This window comes from Hyperolius riggenbachi, chromosome 12, assembly GCF_040937935.1.
Source record: "Hyperolius riggenbachi isolate aHypRig1 chromosome 12, aHypRig1.pri, whole genome shotgun sequence".
In the NCBI taxonomy this organism is placed as follows: domain Eukaryota; kingdom Metazoa; phylum Chordata; class Amphibia; order Anura; family Hyperoliidae; genus Hyperolius; species Hyperolius riggenbachi.
Genome location: NC_090657.1, coordinates 137,265,343 through 137,285,893, shown reverse-complemented (window position 1 = coordinate 137,285,893; position 20,551 = coordinate 137,265,343). Strand labels below are relative to the sequence as shown.

General features: G+C 39.7%; 1 protein-coding gene across 1 annotated transcript in view; it reads right to left on the bottom strand.

Annotated features, from left to right (window-relative positions):
- ZNF335 (zinc finger protein 335) overlaps positions 1-20,551 on the bottom strand; it is a 157,822-nt gene that overhangs the window by 85,063 nt on the left and 52,208 nt on the right. Inside the window, exons 2-5 of the mRNA XM_068264296.1 lie at positions 9,635-10,488; positions 5,971-6,166; positions 2,495-2,569; positions 331-543 (exon numbers count right to left, since the gene is read on the bottom strand). Coding sequence (XP_068120397.1) covers positions 331-543; positions 2,495-2,569; positions 5,971-6,166; positions 9,635-10,468 — 1,318 coding nt within the window. The 5' untranslated portion in view covers positions 10,469-10,488. The remainder of the gene's footprint in view (positions 1-330; positions 544-2,494; positions 2,570-5,970; positions 6,167-9,634; positions 10,489-20,551) is intronic.

Below are 20,551 nucleotides of genomic sequence, written 5' to 3'. Positions count from 1 at the left end.
GTGCCTGCACTTTCCCTAAAACCTCCATCCATTTTCCATTCACTTGCTTAGCCAGCACAGTGCCCTGCATTCACTTACTGTGCCTGTACAGTATCCCCCAGTCCTCGGTTTACAAATTGTGCCTGCATAGCACCCCACAGTCATTCAAAAGTTCAATATACAATTGCAGGCCATCAATTAGAACGCACCACAGACTTTCAATACTGACAAATAAGAAAATTCTAATTTTCTTTCCACACAAACTGCCCTTGGATTTCATTACAATACCAATATTCTATCAGTTTGTCTTTACTTATTATTTCAATGTTCCATTATTACACACTTTCTTACCTGTTGGCACATGGCGCTCTTTCACATGGCGAAGGAGAGTTGATTTTGAGACACTCTTGTACTGGCACATCTTGCACTTGTACTGCTGGATAACAACCACTTCCACCATCCCCTCCAGACCATCCAAGTCAGAGGCAGCCTTAGTGCCGTCATTTGGCCGAGAATCTTCATTAGCATCGGCTGGGTTTGTAGTCAAGGGATAACTAGGAGGGGCTGCATCACAAAATTCAATAATCCTTCTGTTAGAATATTCCACTTTATTTTTTACACATATTTACAAAATACTATTTTTTTTAAAGCGGAATATAACCCAGCATTTCATCTTTGCTCTAAAACATTATTTACAGCAGATTATATGCAACCAGCATTTTTTTTTACTAGACCAGCATTCAAAGGGTTACACACAGAGCTTGAAAGTTCAGTGTAGTGAAATCTGGACGCATTCCAAGTTGTAGATTATGTTATCTTGAGTTTACTTAAATGTATCAAGTGAGGAATGTGACACATTCTCTGACTGTGGAGAAGCAGCTCCACACAGACAGAGAGTGAAAGCATGTCTGCCTTCAATACATAATGAATAAAACCAGTTATTAATAAAATACAAAGTCCACTCACAAAGCAAAAAACTGTACTTTTGGGAACCTATAATTTCGAAATGAATAATAATACTTATGCACAAATGCAAATATGATAACCGTATGGCATATAAAAAGTAGGAAAACATGTTTTTATTGAATATTATGTCAAGGTTTTAAACCGCTTTAAGTGTAAATCCACTTTTGTTGAGAAAACCATAATCTATTCAGTTCAGTTCTAGACATTGCATGGATTGGTGGAAAATATTATTTTATCGCTATGTAAAACACCACACATCCCCAATGATGTAACGCGAACAGGAAAATTAGACTGTCAAAGGTTGATGAGAATGGATCAAGTCAGATCTAACTGTCACCTCTAGTGCACACCAGAAATTGCTAGCATAATCGCAAACGCTTAACATTTTTTGAAGCGATTTTTATAAGAGATTCCAGACATAAGCCTAGCAATTTCCAATTACACCTAGCGATTTTTGGAGTGTTTTCGTTTAACAATAAAAAAGGTCACTTTCACCTGGAAGTGAACAGCTTTTGCCAAAACGCTTGGAAAATTTCTTTGTTCATCGATTTTCAGAGTGATTTTCTACTTTTCCTATACTTTACATTGAGGCTTAACCACCTTCAAAATGCTGCTGTTTGCGTTTGGACAAAAATCACATCACTCTGGTGTGAACAAGCCCATACAAACATTAACCAAGCGCTAGCGATTTTAAAAGTGCTCAGAAGCGCTCTTGGTGTGCACCAGCCCTAAAATAGATTAAGTCAATGGATTAGCCCTGGTGTTGAAAACAAGTAACAAGGGCTCCTTCTCTCTGCAGGTTTTTACTCCAGCAACAAGGATGACATTTCTGTGGAGTCTGACCTCCAGTTGGTTAAGAAGTACAAATTGAATTGTCTCTTTTAGAAACTCTTCAAGTTGAAACAAGATGATTTTTAATAAAATGAAATAATAAAAAGACCTGTAAATTACTAGTCTAGGTTTATGGAAATTTTGTATCTTTATAACCTTTATTGAAACTGCATAATTTTCTGTCAGTTATCATGCGCACACAATAAATCGCTAGAACTGACAGCCCTTGTCAGTGGCTAAGCCTATAAAGTGGACTAATTTACTAAATGTTTGAAGTGGTTCAATAAGGCTGTAATACGTGTCATAATTAGAAAAAACAACAATAGCTTAATTTGAGAAAATACAAAAGTATAAAGTGGACTAAACCTATAAAGAGAAAATGTGATGGCAAGTTGGATTTTTACAGTCTGACTGATTTTGTTTCCCCAGCAGCATGTGGTCCCTTGACTCACTTTTCCTTCCCTCTCTCTAGAAATGTGCTGTGCTGGCTATAGGACTACTGCTTAGGTACCAGGTCATTAACTGGGGGTAAATGCCCCCAACAATGGCAAAGAAAGCCATAATATTCTGACAGAATCTTTTAGTTATCCAGTAATGACATATCTGTCAAAACAATTATAAAAACCTAGTACAACATTTAGCCTTCTCCACCCATCAAAGTAAGAGCAACTTTGGTACAATTTGTTATAGTGCTCCTTGGATTTGCAGGTCTGCTTACCACTGTCTGGTTCCTGCAAGATCAGGTACTGGGTGATCTCAGAATTCCTGCCTTCTGAACTTGCCACAATACAGCCTAGAAGGAAATATATCGTGATTAATCCTGCATGTAGTTAATAATAAAAAAAATACAATGCGTCTTATGACAAGTGCCCACATTTCTTATATGTTCTGGTTCAATTCTTAAAAGCCAACTCTACTTAAATGTAATGGTGGCACATACAGTATGTTACAATTTATCTGTTTGATTTTACCCTCATTCGATTTAGGCCCCGTTCACACTTGCGGTTCTCTGCCAAACGGACCGGATGACCTGACCGAATCCGGACCGGATCCAGTCAGTTTGCATCAGGTGTTCATCAGGATGCGATCCGGATCCGTTTGGCAAAAGATGGTAGAAATAGAATAAAAATGTTGGGGTCTGGGAGGTCAGCAGAAGGTGGACCTGTGGAATCAGGCCCTCCGCTGTTTAGCACTCACCTCCACCTCCGACATACTGCCAACATCTCCAGCACGTTTAAAGTCACTGCTGCTCCACTCCAAAATGCTTGCCCATGTGTCCCCATCCAAAATCGCCGCTACAATACGCATAGGAAGTGGGGTAGAACATCCGGATTTTATAGCCAGTGTGTTGTGCGCTCTCCGGTTCTCATTGGTTTGTATTGGCCGGATGGTGCAGTCCGGCTCCGCTCCGGATACGTCTGCCGGAGGAGCCGGACCAAAAAATAGCGCATGTTGGGTCTTATGCCGGAGTCCGGATCCGGTCCGGACGAAACGGACGCATGTGAACGGACGCATAGACTTGCATTGCTATGCCGTGCGTCCGTTCCGTCCGTTCGGCATGCGGTCCGGCTCCGGCACGGCGATTCCGGACGGCGACCGCTAATGTGAACCGGGCCTTAAAGGATCAATTGTGCGAGAAAAATCAAAATAATTTTTTTCCGATTGATAAATTCAATCGAAATTGTAATTTTTCGCAATTATAAAACAAATGTAAAGGTTGGAAAAATCAGATACATTTTGGCAGAAATTGAATGGTGTGTGGTGGGTTGTATGAAAGTCATTCAACCTAATAAAGTTTAAGCTTACATTCAAGAATAAAGAAACACATTAGATAGAATGTATTTCTTCACTGTAATAAATGTAGTGTTGATTAAAATAAATGAGGAATACATTTGTTATATGCAAGGTAAAACTTCTAACATTGTTTGTATTGTGTGCCTTTTATACATAGCAGTGATGGCTCAGAGCACACCGAAGACATTTATGAATAAAAATGTATATATTATTAAATATAATTTATATCTTTAGTCAATTGTTTTTGTCGTGATTGTGTCAAAATCGAACATACGTGTGGTACATTGGTTACAAGAGTCTAATTTTTCTTTCAAGCGAAAAAAAAAATGATAGAAATTGTCGGATTTTTTTTTTATAGTGTTTGGCCAGCATAAGACTTCCATCGTCAGAGATAAGCTAATTCACCAACAGATGTCCATCTCACATGCTTGCTTGATTTAACTTGCGATGCTTTGGAATATAATAAGAATGTTAACAAAACAAAGCGATAGGATCATAGAGGCTGCCATCAAAATTACCTTTAAAAATAAATAAATAGATAAATAAGTGGCCGGTCATTCAGTTGCTTTTGTCAGATTTCTAGTGAAAGACTAGCACCAAGCAAGCTTCCAGTGAAGTCATGTGCATACAGATGCTGGGTCAATGAGTCAGAAAGTTATAAAGAGAGAGCACCAGTGCAATAGTCAAGTAGGTGTAAATTTAAGAGGATGTAAGCAGTACCTCCCACCATATTGCTCTCTTTTTGGGTTTCTTTTGAAGTGACATTATTGTGAGCCCTTTAATATCAATCCACAGTTATATTGCAAAAGAGAAGACTTTAATGAAGGCACAGTTTTTGTTTCGTATCCTTTAAGTCTTTCTTTCAGTCAATACAGCTACAGGAAAATTGCAGCAAAGTTAAATTATAGCAAAAGCCTAATGCGGCTCAGTCGATCCTGACTGCTAGTGTCTCACATGTGATCAGTCCTTCCCCTTCCCAGCCTCTCCCCACTAGAGAAGACAACAGCAGTGTTCACATGGGAACAGGCCGAATTGAGCAGCACAATTTTGCTGCTATTTTAGCCTAACTTTGTGGAAATATATTCAGGGTAAGAAACAGCATCCAGGCTTTCTTTAAAGGCATACGATTTCAGGATATAACTGTATATATTTATATATATATATATATATATATATATATATATATATATATATATATATATATATATATATATATATAATATATATATATATATATATATATATATATATATATATATATATATATATATATATATATATATATATATACATACATACATACATACACACCGAGGCTCTGCCTCTGACACAGGAGACCAGGGTTCGAATCTCGGCTCTGCCTGTTCAGTAAGCCAGCACCTATTCAGTAGGAGACCTTAGGCAAGTCTCCCTAACACTGCTACTGCCTATAGAGCGCGTCCTAGTGGCTGCAGCTCTGGGGCTTTGAGTCCGCCAGGAGAAAAGCGCAATATAAATGTTATTTGTCTTGTCTTGTCTAAAAGAAGATCTAGTTTCTGAGGCGCTCAAATAAACTGCAGGTTTATGTTCATACAAAACACAACAGCTGTATTTGCCTAAATACAATATTTCTTAGAGTAGGGTATGATAAATATACATACTATACATTTCCATTAATCAATGACTCTACTCAGCCTTACACTTTTACATTTATCATCAGCTGTAGTGGTTAGCTCTCTCGCCTTGCAGCGCTGGGTCCCTGGTTCGAATCCCAGCCAGGGCACTATCTGCAAAGAGTTTGTATGTTCTCTCCATGTCTGCATGGGTTTCCTCCGGGCACTCCGGTTTCCTCCCACATTCCAAAAACATACGGATAAGTTAATTGGCTCCCCCAAAAGAATTTGCCCTAGACTACAGTACTTACACTACATAATATAGACATATGGCAATGGTAGGGATTAGATTGTGAGCTCCTTTGAGGGACAGTTAGTGACAAGACAATATATATATATATATATATATATACACACTGTACAGTGCTGCGTAATATGTCGGCGCTATATAAATACTAAATAATAATAATAATAATAATCATCATCATGTGATAACTGATAAATGCTTGTATGCACCATACAAGGAATGCAATGAGTTTTTATTGCACTTCTTGTGCTTTATTTTCTCAGCACACAATTTTCCAGGGAACAGTTCTAGCTTCTCTTTCACCAAGCAGGCCACAGGTCCATTTTTAAAAGCATACAGAAATGGTAGAGTTCGTGCAAGGATAAAGTCTGCAAGCTGCCTTAAGTGAACTTAGAACAAGTGCTTGTGAGTCACCGCCCTGATGACAATATATGCATACGGTGTATACACACATACAGAGAGGATGGAATGCAATGATTCAAAGTTTCTCTCTTGCTATACCTTGAATAAGTTGAGGTTTGATTGAACCATGCATAATACGATCCACCGGATAAGGATAGGCAGCTGCTGAGACCTCCGGCGGTAGAACAACCGTATGAGGAGACTGGGTAAGGAGTGACTGGCAAATTGTACATACTCCCGGTACAGAACAGGCATTCGCCTGACAAGAAAGTATCTGTGCATTAGATATTGCCCCCTGTAAAAATAAATTTATAAAATGATGGCTGCAAAGGAAGTTAAAAGAAAGGCACATATCTGTTCCAAATGCAAGGAATACTTAAAAATAAGATTTACTAGAATTGAAAACACACATACATGTCCTATAACTATAAAAACCTGGTGTGGGAGTTCATTTCCTAAATAAGCTGTGTGACACCGTTTTCATTAAAGGACCTGTGTCGCGAAAATCTCAAAATTTAAAATACATGTAAACATACACAAATAAGGACATTTCACACTTCTAGAGTAAAATGAGCCATGAATTACTTTTCTCCTATGTTGCTGTCACTTAAAGTAAATAGTAGAAATCTAAAATCTGTCGGTAATGTCAGATTTCTACTACCTACTAAGTGACAGCAAGATAGGAGAAATGTAAATGGCTCTGGATGAAACGTACTTCTTATTTGTATGTGTTTTACATTTTAAGATTTTCTTGACCGTTCCTCGACAAATGTTTAGGCTCTATCCCCTGATAGTAGCTTAACACTCATTACTCCCCTTAAACCTAATGACACCGATATTTAACCCCCATTACTTCGCCCCGCTCCCCTCAACACCCCCCCCCCCTCACTTTTCTCTCCACAAAAGTTTTTGTAATACTTGTCCTTAACGTTTCCTCAGTAAAAATGACCTGAGGCCTAGACAAAAGGAGAACTCCATTACGTGTCATTGTTTACAGGAATAAAGCTAGCCATACACAGGTCAATAAATGGCATGAACTGGCAAATTATGGGAGGCAGTACTAATCAATGTATCACTGTCTCCCAAGTGAGCTCCATCAGATTTTGCCAGAAGTCTGAACAAGAATGAACGGATTCTCCTTCAGACATGTTGTGCCTTGATGCATTAATAAGTTATCTGAACATTCTAATCCCAGCCACTTATCTTGTGTATTTATCTCATTCCAGTGTTGCATGGCAAAAATGCTGTTTTCCAAAAATATTTAAAGCACATTTCAATCAAGGGAAAATATGGGAAGACTAATTGCCAAACCTGATAGGACCGGGGGGATACTTATTAACACTTTCTGGAATGGCCCTTTAACCTTTCATGCTAATAAGAAAACCCCTTTTGATGCTTAAACCTAACCTCCCCAAAACAAATACTGAAATGTAATTATTAAAACTTCAGCGTCTCATCTTCAGCCATTTTTAGAACCTTCTTGGCCAAATACTGTAGTTCCTGACTCCTCGCACCCAAATAATTGCCCTGTTGATGGCAGAAGAGCTGGACACCAGCACCCAATCCTCCCACGCTAAATCTACCTGTTACCATCAGTTGTTCAGTTTACAAGTCTATCTTCATGAAACCAATAATGATCTATAGAAAACAAAACTAGACAGCAATAGCAACTTTTAAGGAGTATCTGCTACTTGGTTCCTACAATTTTTCAAGTCCAATTTGCAGCATTATTAAGTCGAACTGCACTTCTAGCTGAACATATCCCTCCCTAGGCAGTCAGTCTCTAGAAGGTTTGGTTTCAATTCATCAGAGCCGTCACGGCCACCACTCCAGCCTTGCTATTTTGACAATGAAACTTATGGGAAAGTGGCTTCAATTTTCAGTGTAACTCTCTGTGGGAGGCATTTTTTATTTGCTAAAATAACATGCATACGTATTATTAAATGACTGGCAAATATGCATTAACATGTCAGTGAACGTATAATTAAGAGTGCTTAAAAATTATGCAAAATAAATTATGCAAGCACACTGTATTACAGTTCAGGACCTCATATAAATGTATTTTAAGTTACCGGCATGCTAGCCTCCATATGCACAGCATACACTGTTACACTCTGTTTATACAGATAGAAACTAGCTGCACTATGTGCTGATCTATAAAAGCTATTCCTATTGTTTCTACAGGGTCAAACTGACTCTCAAAATGAATCTCTTCTTATAACATCTGGAAACAGAGTATGTGAGTGTACAGGTTGCTTTTAGGCCATTTTTGTAATGTAAAATAAATAAATTCTACAGTAAAAGATTATCAGACCCTGATAAGCTTGTAGTGTGGTGGATTGCAGTCACCTTGCAGCACTGCGCCCCTGGTTCAAATCTGGGCCAGGACATTCCCTGCATGGAGGTGGTATGTCGTTCCTGTGTGTATGCATGTTTTCTCTAGGCACTCTGGTTAACTTTCACATCCATAAAACACACAGATAAGTTAATTAGCGTAGCCTAGAAATTAGTCCTTAAGCCTCATACACACTACTTATGGATGGTTTCTTGCATGCCTGGACCTGCGGGAACAACTTTGCAAGTTCTGATAGCTACAGAAGTTTAGTGGTAAATGAATAAAGACTTGTTCAGTGCTAAAAAAAACCCAAAAAAACTTTTTAATCTTTCTATCACTCTTTTCCCCTTCTTGTTTTCTTCTTCTCTTGTACACTTTTCTATTCTTTAGCCCCACCTCATTAATAAATAATGAGTTCACTTGGTGTAGTAACTGTGGGGCTTCTGGTATATAAGAACTTTGTACACCTGGGATGTTCAGTCAGATATTATGAATAATAATATGTAATATTCTGATACCCTATTGTTACTCCTAACTGCAGAAAGATGTGTATATTATGTTTTCTTTACTACTCAGTGACAACAGAATGCTTTTCTATGCTGACTGACTGTTAATTGCTTATATTCTCATGTTTTTGCATTTAACTCATTTGATACATAAAAATGTATAGAAACAGAAGAACAGTACTCTTGGCCAGTAATCAGCCCACTCCATCTGCTGCCCGAGCCTGTACAAACGATTGATACTCTGCCGATGGCGGTCCTTCACTACAGCCTCACCAGAGTTTCATCTAGTGTGTGTATGGGCCTTTAAAATATGATTAACCTATGACTATGGTAGGGATTAGATTGTGAACCCCTGAGGAACAGTTAGTGACAATACACTATAAATACATATCTCAACAAAAATGAAATGAATCATGTACAGTAAATGCATTAGTACAACCTTGGGCTTTAAAACAAGAAAAGTGGACTGGCCCTTAAAAAAAACAAAACATTTTACACATGTCTAGAAAGCATAGGTCAACTTCTACAGAGTGTGGGTTCACTTTTTTGAAATGTAGAGATGTTCTTTAACCCTAGTACTGACAAATTTTGCTTTGCATTCTAGAGTGTGCATACGACAAAGCATCACAAGACCAAGTTTACCTCCAGTGGCCTATTTTTCATACAAGGATAAAAGCTGTGGTTTTATGGCATTTTGAGGTCTTTTTGATATCAGAACGCTAGACAGGGGCAGGTGAGTAAAACTGCAGAGTCTACACATATTTATCTTCATGACAATCTGATGACTCAGCTGAAGGGAAACATTACAACTGAATGAATCAAGCCTTGCCTGATGGTTTGTACTAATATCACCATTCTGCTGCACAAGCAGCTTGAATAATTAGCATGAGAAGTAAACAGTATTGTAAAATAAAACACATACGGTGTAGTCATGATGCATTATGACGTCTGGCACCTTTGAGACTTGATGGTCTGAGCTGCGTTTTGTAGTCAGATCTATAATGCTAACATCGTTCGTGTTTATCTCAGAGGTCAGGCTCTCTGTCTTATTTGGATTCTGTTTGGCACAAGTCTCTTGCTCTATTGCACTTTCTGGGCTTGGTACTGCTGCTGCTATGATCTGGGCAGTCATGTTATTCACCACTTCCTGCATTTCAGACTCTTGCATCGCTATGTTATCAGAAACTGATGCTGGAGCCATTTCCTCATTAAGCAGTTTGTGGAAGGACCGCTCCTTAACTGCATCTTTTGTGTCAGTTTGGTTGTTTGAAGCCTCTAGAGTAATAGGGTTGCTATCTTCCAAAATCCTATGTGGAGAGGCTGGACTCAATGTTCCATTTATGGTCTTGTTGGCTGGATCCTGCCCAGTGACTAGGTGTCCATCTTGCTGGTTATCAACATTTGAGTCTAAAGCAGCCTTTTGTATGCTTTCTGTATCCTGGACTTTTTCTGCCTCTCCTACTTCCATGAGATCTTCACTTTGGATGAGTACAGGCTTCTGGATTTCCAGGTTGTTCTTTTCATGTGCATCTTCTGATTCCACTTCTTTTCCATTCAGCTTCACTTTTACTTCCTTCTTAAGTGAACACAGGTCAACTATCTGTACATCTGTGGTTGTGCTGACTTCCTTAGATACTGAACAAATTTGAGGGATTGCAGAGTTTGTGCTATCAGTATCCATGGGAACAAATGCATCTTCCTGCATTCCCTCAATATGCATTTGCGTCACATTTTCTCCTTCAGTTGCTTCCTCCATTGCTAGGCTGCAACCCTATACTGGATAGAAAAGACATAACAATGGTAAGGGTGCACAAATTTAAGTATAGTAAAATCAGAAAATAAACATAGTAGTAAACATAATAGATCTATGCAACCATTTAAACCCCTGTTGCAGACCTAGTTTCAATTTGTCTGTAAGAACCTTGGTAAGCTGTTGTCAACAAATCACTTTTACAAACACATGGTCAGAAACCCAAACCTTATTGAAAAAGGAAACGTAATACCATATAGTAGACTGCAGTAAATTTTCCAGGATACCCACTTTTATGTTACATACCCTGGTTTCAGCATCAGAAACTCTTCGCATAGCTAAATATTGAATGTAGCCCCACCTTCCCACTGAGGCATAGTCTAAGCTGTTTAATATGCAGAATTCCCCCAAAATCATTCTGGGAGACCAGTTATATTTCGTACTAGCTTCAGAACTCTTAGTAAGTGAACATTCCACAGATGTCACCTGCCAGTACTAAAGAGGTTGCTGCCTGTGATACGTTTCAGAAAGTTAATCAAGGAGAGAAAATATTTTACACTGGAAAAACACTGACTAAAAAAATGTATAAATGAAAAGCAGGAGCAGGAGCATAGATATGTGCATCTGATTGTTTTGTATCCACCGCTCACAATCACATAATTCTTAGCAAATGTACCATCCAAAGAAAACCTAATTTGTGGCAAAGGAAAATTATATAGATCATTTTTGTGTGATAAGTAGCAATAAAGTTATTGGTGAATGGGAGGAGTGAAACGTGAAAATTGCTGTGGTTTTTAAGGGGAAATGACCTGTGGTAGAGAAGTGGTTAAATACAAATCCCCCCAGTATTGTTTCCATTCTGGGTGCACTCACTGTTTAGAAGATCAGCATTTTATTCAGAAAATGATATCAGCTAATCTGTCATCAAACTGTGTCTTATGGATAGGGGATGCATTTGAAAGTTCGTTTCCTGTTAAATGCACTAAACACCATCACACTTGTTTATGCAATCATCAAACAGCAGAGGCGCCAGTAAGTATAAAAGAATTCTTTTAAAAGCGTTTAAAAAAGGAGGGATGTGGGTGGATTCACCTCCCTTAAGCAGAGACCAGCCAATGAGCCGTTGACAAACAATCGTATTATTTATTAGGGATTCTCCAGGTAATGCAACGCGTTTCACGGGCAAAGCTCCCGCTTCATCAGGCAATCAGAACGGAGAAAAACTGGGGAAAAGGACAAGGGGACAAAACAAACAGGGGGACTAAGCCAGAGGACACTCCACACTATAGACATAATACATGTTATATAATTTAAAATTTAAATATTGGACATAATTAAAGGTTTTTTGCTGCATCAATCATAAAAACAATAAATAAATAAAGTGCCAATACGTCCGTCACAATAATAATAATAATAATAAACGGCTTGATAGACAGTCTATGCAGGGAAAGAGAGGAAATCTGACATAATTGAAAGTTTTTTTGCTGCATAAATCATAAAATACAATAAATCAATAAAGTGCCAATGTGTCCGTGTATACAATAATAATAATAAACGGCTTAATAAACAGTCTATGTAGTGTGCAAAATAAGAGAGAGGAATTCTGACTCACAACCAATGTCTATATGCATATATACTAAAATTGAGCTTTCCATAAAAAAATGTGTGACAGTAAAAAACTTTTCATAGACATGTGTGGCATAAAAAAGAAAAACAGTGTAGCTTACCATTAGCAGGTCATGTCCAAGTAAACACACGTCTATGAAAAGTTTGTTTACTTTTATTATTATTGTATACACGGACACATTGGCACTTTATTGATTTATTGTATTTTATGATTTATGCAGCAAAAAAATTTTCAATTATGTCAGATTTCCTCTCTTTCCCTGCATAGACTGTCTATCAAGCCGTTTATTATTATTATTGTGACGGACGTATTGGCACTTTATTTATTTATCGTTTTTATGATTGATGCAGCAAAAAACCTTTAACCACTTTACCCCCAGCGGTACGAATTTCTCCGCCCCTTTTTTCCCTCCTAAAAAACCAGGGACGGAGAAATCCGTACCTTCCGCGCTCCCGCCGCTCGTGCGCGCGCACCCGCCGCTCGTGCACGCCGCCGCCCGCTCGCCCGGAGATCAATGAACGGGAAAATCCATTCCCGTTCGTTGATCTAGCCCCCGCAATGATCTGCTGCTTCTTTCAGAAACAGCGAGATCATTGTTCGTCTCCCAGCCTCCTACTGCTTCCTGTAAGCGTCCTTCCGGACGCTTACAGGTCGCATGTAAACAAACACTCTGTGGCCATCTTGTGGCCAAATAGTAAACTACACCCTAAAAGCATTTTACATATACAAACATTACATTTACACAATAAATTAACTCATTACCTCCCACACTCCCCAATTTTTATTTTTTTTGTAATTAAAAAAAAAAAAAAATACAATAAAAAAAAAACATAAATAGTTACCTTAGGGACTGAACTTTTTAAATATTTATGTCAAGAGGGTATAACACTGTTACTTTATAAACTGCGGGCTTGTAATTAGGGATGGATGCAAAACTGAAAAAAATGCACCTTTATTTCCAAATAAAATATTGTCGCCAAACATTGTGATAGGGACATAATTTAAATGGTTTTATAACCGGGACAAATGGGTTAATACATTTCATGGGTTTTAATTACAGTAGCATGCTTTATTTAAAGACTATAATGGCCGAAAACTGAAAAATAATAATTTTTTCCCACATTTTTTCCTATTTCCCCATTAAAACACATTTAGAATAAAATAATTCTTGGCATAATGTCCCACCTAAAGAAAGCCTAATTGGTGGAAAAAAAAACAAGATATAGTTCATTTCATTGGGATAAGTAATAATAAAGTTATAGACGAATGAATGGAAGGAGCGCTGAAAGGTGAAAATTGCTCTGGTGGTCAGGGGGTAAAACCCCTCAGTGGTGAAGTGGTTAATTATGTCCAATATTTAAATTTTAAATTATATAACATGTATTATGTCTATAGTGTGGAGTGTCCTCTGGCTTAGTCCCCCTGTTTGTTTTGTCCCCTTGTCCTTTTCCCCAGTTTTTCTCCGTTCTGATTGCCTGATGAAGCGGGAGCTTTGCCCGTGAAACGCGTTGCATTACCTGGAGAATCCCTAATAAATAATACGATTGTTTGTCAACGGCTCATTGGCTGGTCTCTGCTTAAGGGAGGTGAATCCACACACATCCCTCCTTTTTTAAACGCTTTTAAAATAATTCTTTTATACTTACTGGCGTTTCTGCTGTTTGACGATTGCATGGATTGAGTCCACCCTGGGTGGAGGGGTGCATCCCCATCTTTTTTTCTTGTCTACAGAGAGCGACATTTTAATACCTGAGTGGGGTCAGGTTATAGTTCTCCCCACCTGCCGTTTCAGTGGTTGCCTGTGTGGTAACCCAATTTTGTGAGTATATCAATTATTGACTACTTTTGTTTCCAATTATCCTGACATACTACACCATATCGGGCTCTCGGCCTCATTTGTGTTTTTTCATAAGCTACCATCACACTTGTGAAGGGGAATTAGTGATTAAAATAGTACATATTAGACGCCAGCTAATCCATGAGGTGAGGCAAGGTGGAGGAAAACACAGGGGGCGCAGTAATTTTGAACGTTTCTTGGTCTCAGCATAATCAATATTTAATAATGTAACAATGGGTAAACCGATCAGTATTTTTAATTTTAAATAAGACGTTAACTATGGGTAGCAGTCAGGGCTTGCTGATACCGTTTCCATTGTATGGATGTGAATCATGTGTCATGTTAAAGCCCACATCAGGTAGCAGAAAGCCATGAACCAACCTGGAGTACAATGTGCTAGAATGTGAGGGCTCTCTACATTCTGTATTACCAAAAGCCTTACTAAATATACTCCTTTGCAGCACCTAGAAGTCGAAGCAGGAAAAAAAGGCACAGAAAGGAAATTTGAGCACACAATGGCAGCCGCTATCGGGCGCCTCAATTTACCATCTTTGCTGCAAATTGCAGCTTTTATAATGGCTACGATATGTAGCAAACAAGGTAAATTTAGGCTCCTGCAGGCACCGATTACTGGTAATGATTGCAAATATAGTCGCCCGATAAAATCCCGGGCGCCGGGCCTTGCGGAAATTCAAATAGCCGCATTGCATAACGGGTGCAGAGTGCCCGCTATGCAATGCTGGTATTCAAATTTCCATAAGCCCAAGAGCCCGGGATTCTATTGGGTGCCGATATTTGCAATCATCACCGCTAATTGGCGGCAAAATTTACCTTGTTTGCCGCACATCACGGCTTTCCGGTAGAGGGGCGGAGGAAAGGTTTAGGGGGGTTTAGGGTTAGGGTTGATCTGTAGAGGGAGGGTTCTGTGTGAGAACAGGGTTAGGTTTAGCCATATTAAAATATCACTAAATATTTTTTCTGTAGTAGAATATTGCCAATCTATTCTACTATCGGCAACCCCCTGAGCCCTTTTTTCCAGGAGCCTTTTCTACAAGTATGCCCTAGAAGGAGGCATTGTTGAAGGCCTAGAACACAGATTCAAACTGGCAGATGACTTGGCTTATAGTGGCCCAACCCCGGCACAGGAAAGTAAGAGAACACAATTAACAGACCATGATATTTCAGAATTAAAAATATAAAAATTGCTGTGTATATACAGGAGGCTAATATTCTTTTGCATATTATTTTACCTAATAAAATCTTGAAAGTACAGCTACCCTTTAAGCTGATCCTTCATAAGTACCCAGCTGTCTCAGAATGCTAATTGGAAGGACAGTAAGGCCACATCTGTGCAACCTTACTGCGCTGAATCTGCTGCCATCTCCCTTCTAACTTGTACCTCTTCCGGTTTCCAGAATGCGTCCCATGAAACACACTTGCACAGGTAAAATCACCTCATATGCCACAAAGGGAGAAAGCTGTGACTGCAGGGCTGTTCCGACACTTCTGTTCCATCCTCTGCATCAAGGCAAGGGGGGAGAGAAGTCATGCGGAGGTGGGGGCTGACTAATACTTGTCAACTGGAAAAAGAAAACAATTGGGACAGAGCTACAGGGAGAGGAGTTGTGAAGGAAAGCAGACTTTGGCAGAGAAGTATGCATTTTTTATGTAAGCATTGCCCCCATACTGGTATCAGAACCATTAGCAAAGATTCACAATTGGTAATTTCCATTATGCGAAAAGTAATCCACCCCATCACACAATGGTAATCTATGGATGGTCCCCAGCAGTTCACATTATGGGCTTTATTCACTAAACTGTGATAACTCATAGCATTGCAGTGCAATCGTGAAATTTGATTGTGTGCAGAAACAGGAAACCGCTAGCGCAGCCGTGCTAGGAGTTATCACGGTTTAATGAATCAAGCCCTATATGTGATACCCAGTTTCCCCAAAAGACAAGGTCTTCTATTAATTTTACTCCAAAAGATGCTTTAGGGCTTATGTTCAGGGGAGGTCTTAATCTTCCATGAACAACAATCTACATTTGTTCTTGAACAACAACAAAAATCTATACGAATATAGGCATATCATTACACTCTGGAACATCAACATAATTCTCCAAACTAAATTCCATGTCCTTTTTCCATTTATAAGAATCTATATTTAAGTCCAACACTTACCATTATTGTTTTGGGTTTTGTGGGTTCTGAGTGCGATTCATTTGGGGGTGTCTGCTTTCCTTGGTGAAGGGTCTATCTTTCCTGCTGCATTCTACTGCCAATTGATTTTACGTTTTTACATATATACTGTAGCTGCCTGGACACGATTTAAATTTACTTTTTATGAACTGTATCTAGGGCTTATTTTTGGAGAAGGGTTTATATTTTCAGGTCAACAGGGTATTGTGTTTGCATTGTATGCAAAGAAGAAGGTCAGTCACTCTGCAGCATTTATTTTTTTTTAACTCTGGACACTTCACTTTATTTCTTAACTTGTGCTGCTGTGAACATAACTTGAATGTTGTTTTGCATAGTAATGCAAGTGGCGTCTGCAAACTGCATTCAAAAAATAATCCACAATACCCACGCATACAAGTGTGAACCTACCCTTACTGACAGTCAATGGACATGCAAGTCATTCCAGTTTGCATGCAAAGTTAAAGAAAATTGTATGCAGTATGGGATTGGACCAATAAAGCTTGACAACAGCTATATGCTTATAAAGCTTGGCAATGAGTACGGTATATTCCAAGCTGCATGTAATTTGCATTAAATGTACATACAGGCCAAAATTAATTGCTACAATTTACTCAAAACCTCTCAGAATCATGCACTACAATACAATGGTATGTATTCACCCCCTGTGCCACTGGATGTTTGATACAGGTGGTGTTTTGCGCCAGCCCAAATGATTATAATTCTGTCCGAAACAGCAGACAGTATTGTGCACTCTTGGCTTGGACAAGCTGCATGTACAGTCCCATAAAGAGAGAAGCAGCAGATCAAGATGCCCTCTACAGCACCAAAGGCAAAGCAATCAGCTGAAAAATTCCACCACGGCCAAATGCTTGTTGTACATGCTAAGGTAGATGCAAAAGATTACAGATGTCTGTACATACATCAGATTGATGGCCTAAATTACAAATGATTTTGTTTGCCATTACGGTAAATGTCCAATGACATCCCATAAGATGGCCTCGCTTGAATCTTTCAGCCACATACCAAGATTGCAAATATACTACAATTACAGTATATATCAGGAGAAAAAAATATCCCAGGCAAGCATATGGTGGATAATAAAAAAAAAAAAAAAAAAAAAAAAAAAAAAAGAGAAGAGATAGAAGTTGGCTTATCTCCCTGGCAGTAGCATAGCAAGTATTTATTGCACAAAAAATAATAGGCTCAGACAATGCGTTTCATAGGCATTTCCCGCTTCTTCAGGTAAATAGATCCAAGATGTGCTGTGTGGCTAGGGAGATCAGTTTCAAGTGCTTCAATGAATTCCGGATCTGTTGGGAGGCTGTATTTTACCACATCCTTATCCAAGGGACGTTCCCCAATATCCTAATTAGGGACGTTCCTTAATATCCCCTAATATCCCAGAAGTGCAACCACCGAGTCAACCCAAGCAGAGCTGGGGATTCCTCCATAAGCCCTACTGATGGTTGCAGTGTCATTACAACCTTAATAATATGAGTAATTCTATAGTACAAGTTTATTTCTACTGTGACCTATTGCTACTGGCTCCTGATTTCTGTCCTCGGTCCTGTGTTTTCTCGGTCCTGGATTTTCCTGGTCCACTACCCTGCAAGTCAGAAGGACAAACCTAGGATTTTCAAATGGAGGGGGAAATAGATTCCTGAAAGGTCAAGGTAATACTATGGGAGGACATTTTAGAGTATAACTAAGGTAAGGATTGGATTGTGTGCTCCTCTGAGGATAATCAGTGACATGACTATGTACTCCGTAAAGTTTTGCAGAAGGAGTCAGTGCTGTATAAATAATAATAATATAGTAGGACATTAGACTGACTATTGTAGGATTAGATTGTTAAACAGGACTATGTACTCTGTAAAGTGCTTCAGAAGATATCAGTGCTATATAAATACATGCATAATAGTAATTAGAATGAGACAATGCATTTTATTTCTTTAGGGGGGAGGAGGGGGGGAAATAACATGTATGTCTGTCCTAGCCTTGACAAAGGGGACCCCGAAACAATTGTCGGTGCGCGGTCAGATTATTGCACGTGTGTAATGGGGCGATAAAGATTTACACTGTTCCTGCATAAGACTGTGTGTTGATCCGTACTTTTGTTTTGTGGATTAGAGCCCTTTTCCATTGGCGAAAGTGAAGCGATGCAGCTACGCATCACTTCCGCTGGTGCCTGCGTAAAAGTCAATTGAAGAGATGGGACACGGCTGTGGGCAGATGCAGCCATGCGAGAATCTGCAGCATGATCCAGATTCTCTGATCGCTCCGCACAACATGCACGAAGTGGAAACTATTCCATTGCCGTGCATGTGTTTCAGCAGACCCACGGTGCAATGCGGCTATGTAGCCGTGTAGCACCGCTTCTAGTGGAAGCAGGCCATTAAAATTGCAGAGGATCCTGCACCAGCACCCACTGATAAAAGGTGTGTGGTTCTTTCATCTTTATGGGGGAGTGCCAGACACACATTTCAGTGAGAAACAGAGGTAATTGGACTTAAAGCGGTATCGTCACCATAAAAATCAAATTTCAACAGCAACTGGTCTGAGTGTATTAAGTGATAAAGATGCTAATCCTGCATTCAAAACTTTTTCTGCTGTTATGATTTGGAGTTATCACATACTTAAGGAACACTGGCCCTTTAGTAGTCGTGCCAAAGAATTGCATGCTGGGGGTTCTTTTTATCTATAATCTATTCCTCCACTTCCGTTTTTTTCCCTGCCAGCTTCTTATCTGAAACCTAATCCCCTACTCCCTTGTGTTTACAAGCAAGGCTGAGGTGACTCAGCGATTGGAGGAGACAAGAAAAAAAGTAAAGGGCAGAAATGACATCACAAGTTAGCCTTAACTGTGGGCAAAAGACATGGCCCCCACCAGGAACAGAATTCTCGTAATTTACTATATAACATTCACTGAAATCAAAACGTGAACAGTATAATACATGTGTTATGTAAGTAGATCAAGTATTTATCTACTTATATATGTGTTTTTTTTCCCTGGCATAGTATGGCTGATCCTACCGCTTTAAGGGCTATCACATGAGCAGCCAGGGACCAGTGAGTATTCAGCTGGCTTATCCGCCCTGACCTCCCTCTGTGCTTCCTCTCCTATCACTACAGAAGTCGGCTTATTGTAAGCATTGTTTTCTGTACCCACTGGCCTCTGTAGCATATTCAGTTTGGTGTTACAGGAGCCAGTGAATACAGATAATAATGAAGACAGCTGAAATCTGTAATGAAGGGGGAAGTGAAGACTTCTGCAAGGTCCCCACTTAACCAGCTGAGCGGTCTGGACGAGCTCAGCTCGTCCAACACCGCCAGCGGCTGCCGCTCAGGCCCTGCTGGGCCGATTTTAACGAAATAAAAAGCAGCACACGCAGCCGGCACTTTGCCAGCCGCGTGTGCTGCCTGATCGCCGCCGAGCAGCGGCGAAAGAGGGCCCCCCTAGCCGCCTGAGCCCAGCGTAGCCGGAACAAAAAGTTCCGGCCAGCGCTAAGGGCTGGATCGGAGGCGGCTGACGTCAGGACGTCGGCTGACGTCGATGACGTCACTCCGCTCGTCGCTATGGCGACGATATAAGCAAAACAAGGAAGGCCGCTCATTGCGGCCTTCCTTGTTTATTCTGGGCGCCGGAGGCGATCGGAAGATCGCCTCCGGAGCGCCCTCTAGTGGGCTTTCATGCAGCCAACTTTCAGTTGGCTGCATGAAATAGTTTTTTTTTTATTTAAAAAAAACCCTCCCGCAGCCACCCTGGCGATTTAATCAGAACGCCAGGGTGGTTAATTCTTTACCAGCACACAGCAGGGGAACAGGGCTGGACTCATATCTGGCTCTGTCAAGTTTCTTAGAGCTGCTCCATGCTTTTTACACATGCTGCTGCTACATCCACAGTAAACTTTAGCTGGGAAGGAAAGTTGGTGGGGTGCACATAATGCAGGTAGCAGCATGATGCGGTGAGCTGCAGGATGCATGCAGACATTTAGGGCCCTTTTTCACTAGCAATCCCAAATGCCAGAGATTGCGATTTTTCATTAATTTTGTTATGCGATTGCGAATTTTCATTTGCATTGTATTATTCCTCTTAAAATCGCTTCAGAAAACGATGGGGATTTACAAATCGAATCACTATAGTGGAAAATACTTCTCATGATTTCTATGATAAAGTAGCAACCCTAGCGATTTAAAAATCACTAGCGATTTGCAATTTTGCGATTCAGCTGTGCAGTGGAAAAGACCCCTTACAGATGTACACATATCCAACTTGTCGTTCAAACGACAAGTCGGACGACCAGTTGTTCGAAAATGTGTGTACGTACCTTTACAGAAAACAAAGATTTAGATCAAAAAAAGACTTAAAGTGGATCCGAGATGAACTTTTACTCATTGCATAATTGTGTTCCTTTCCTATAGGTT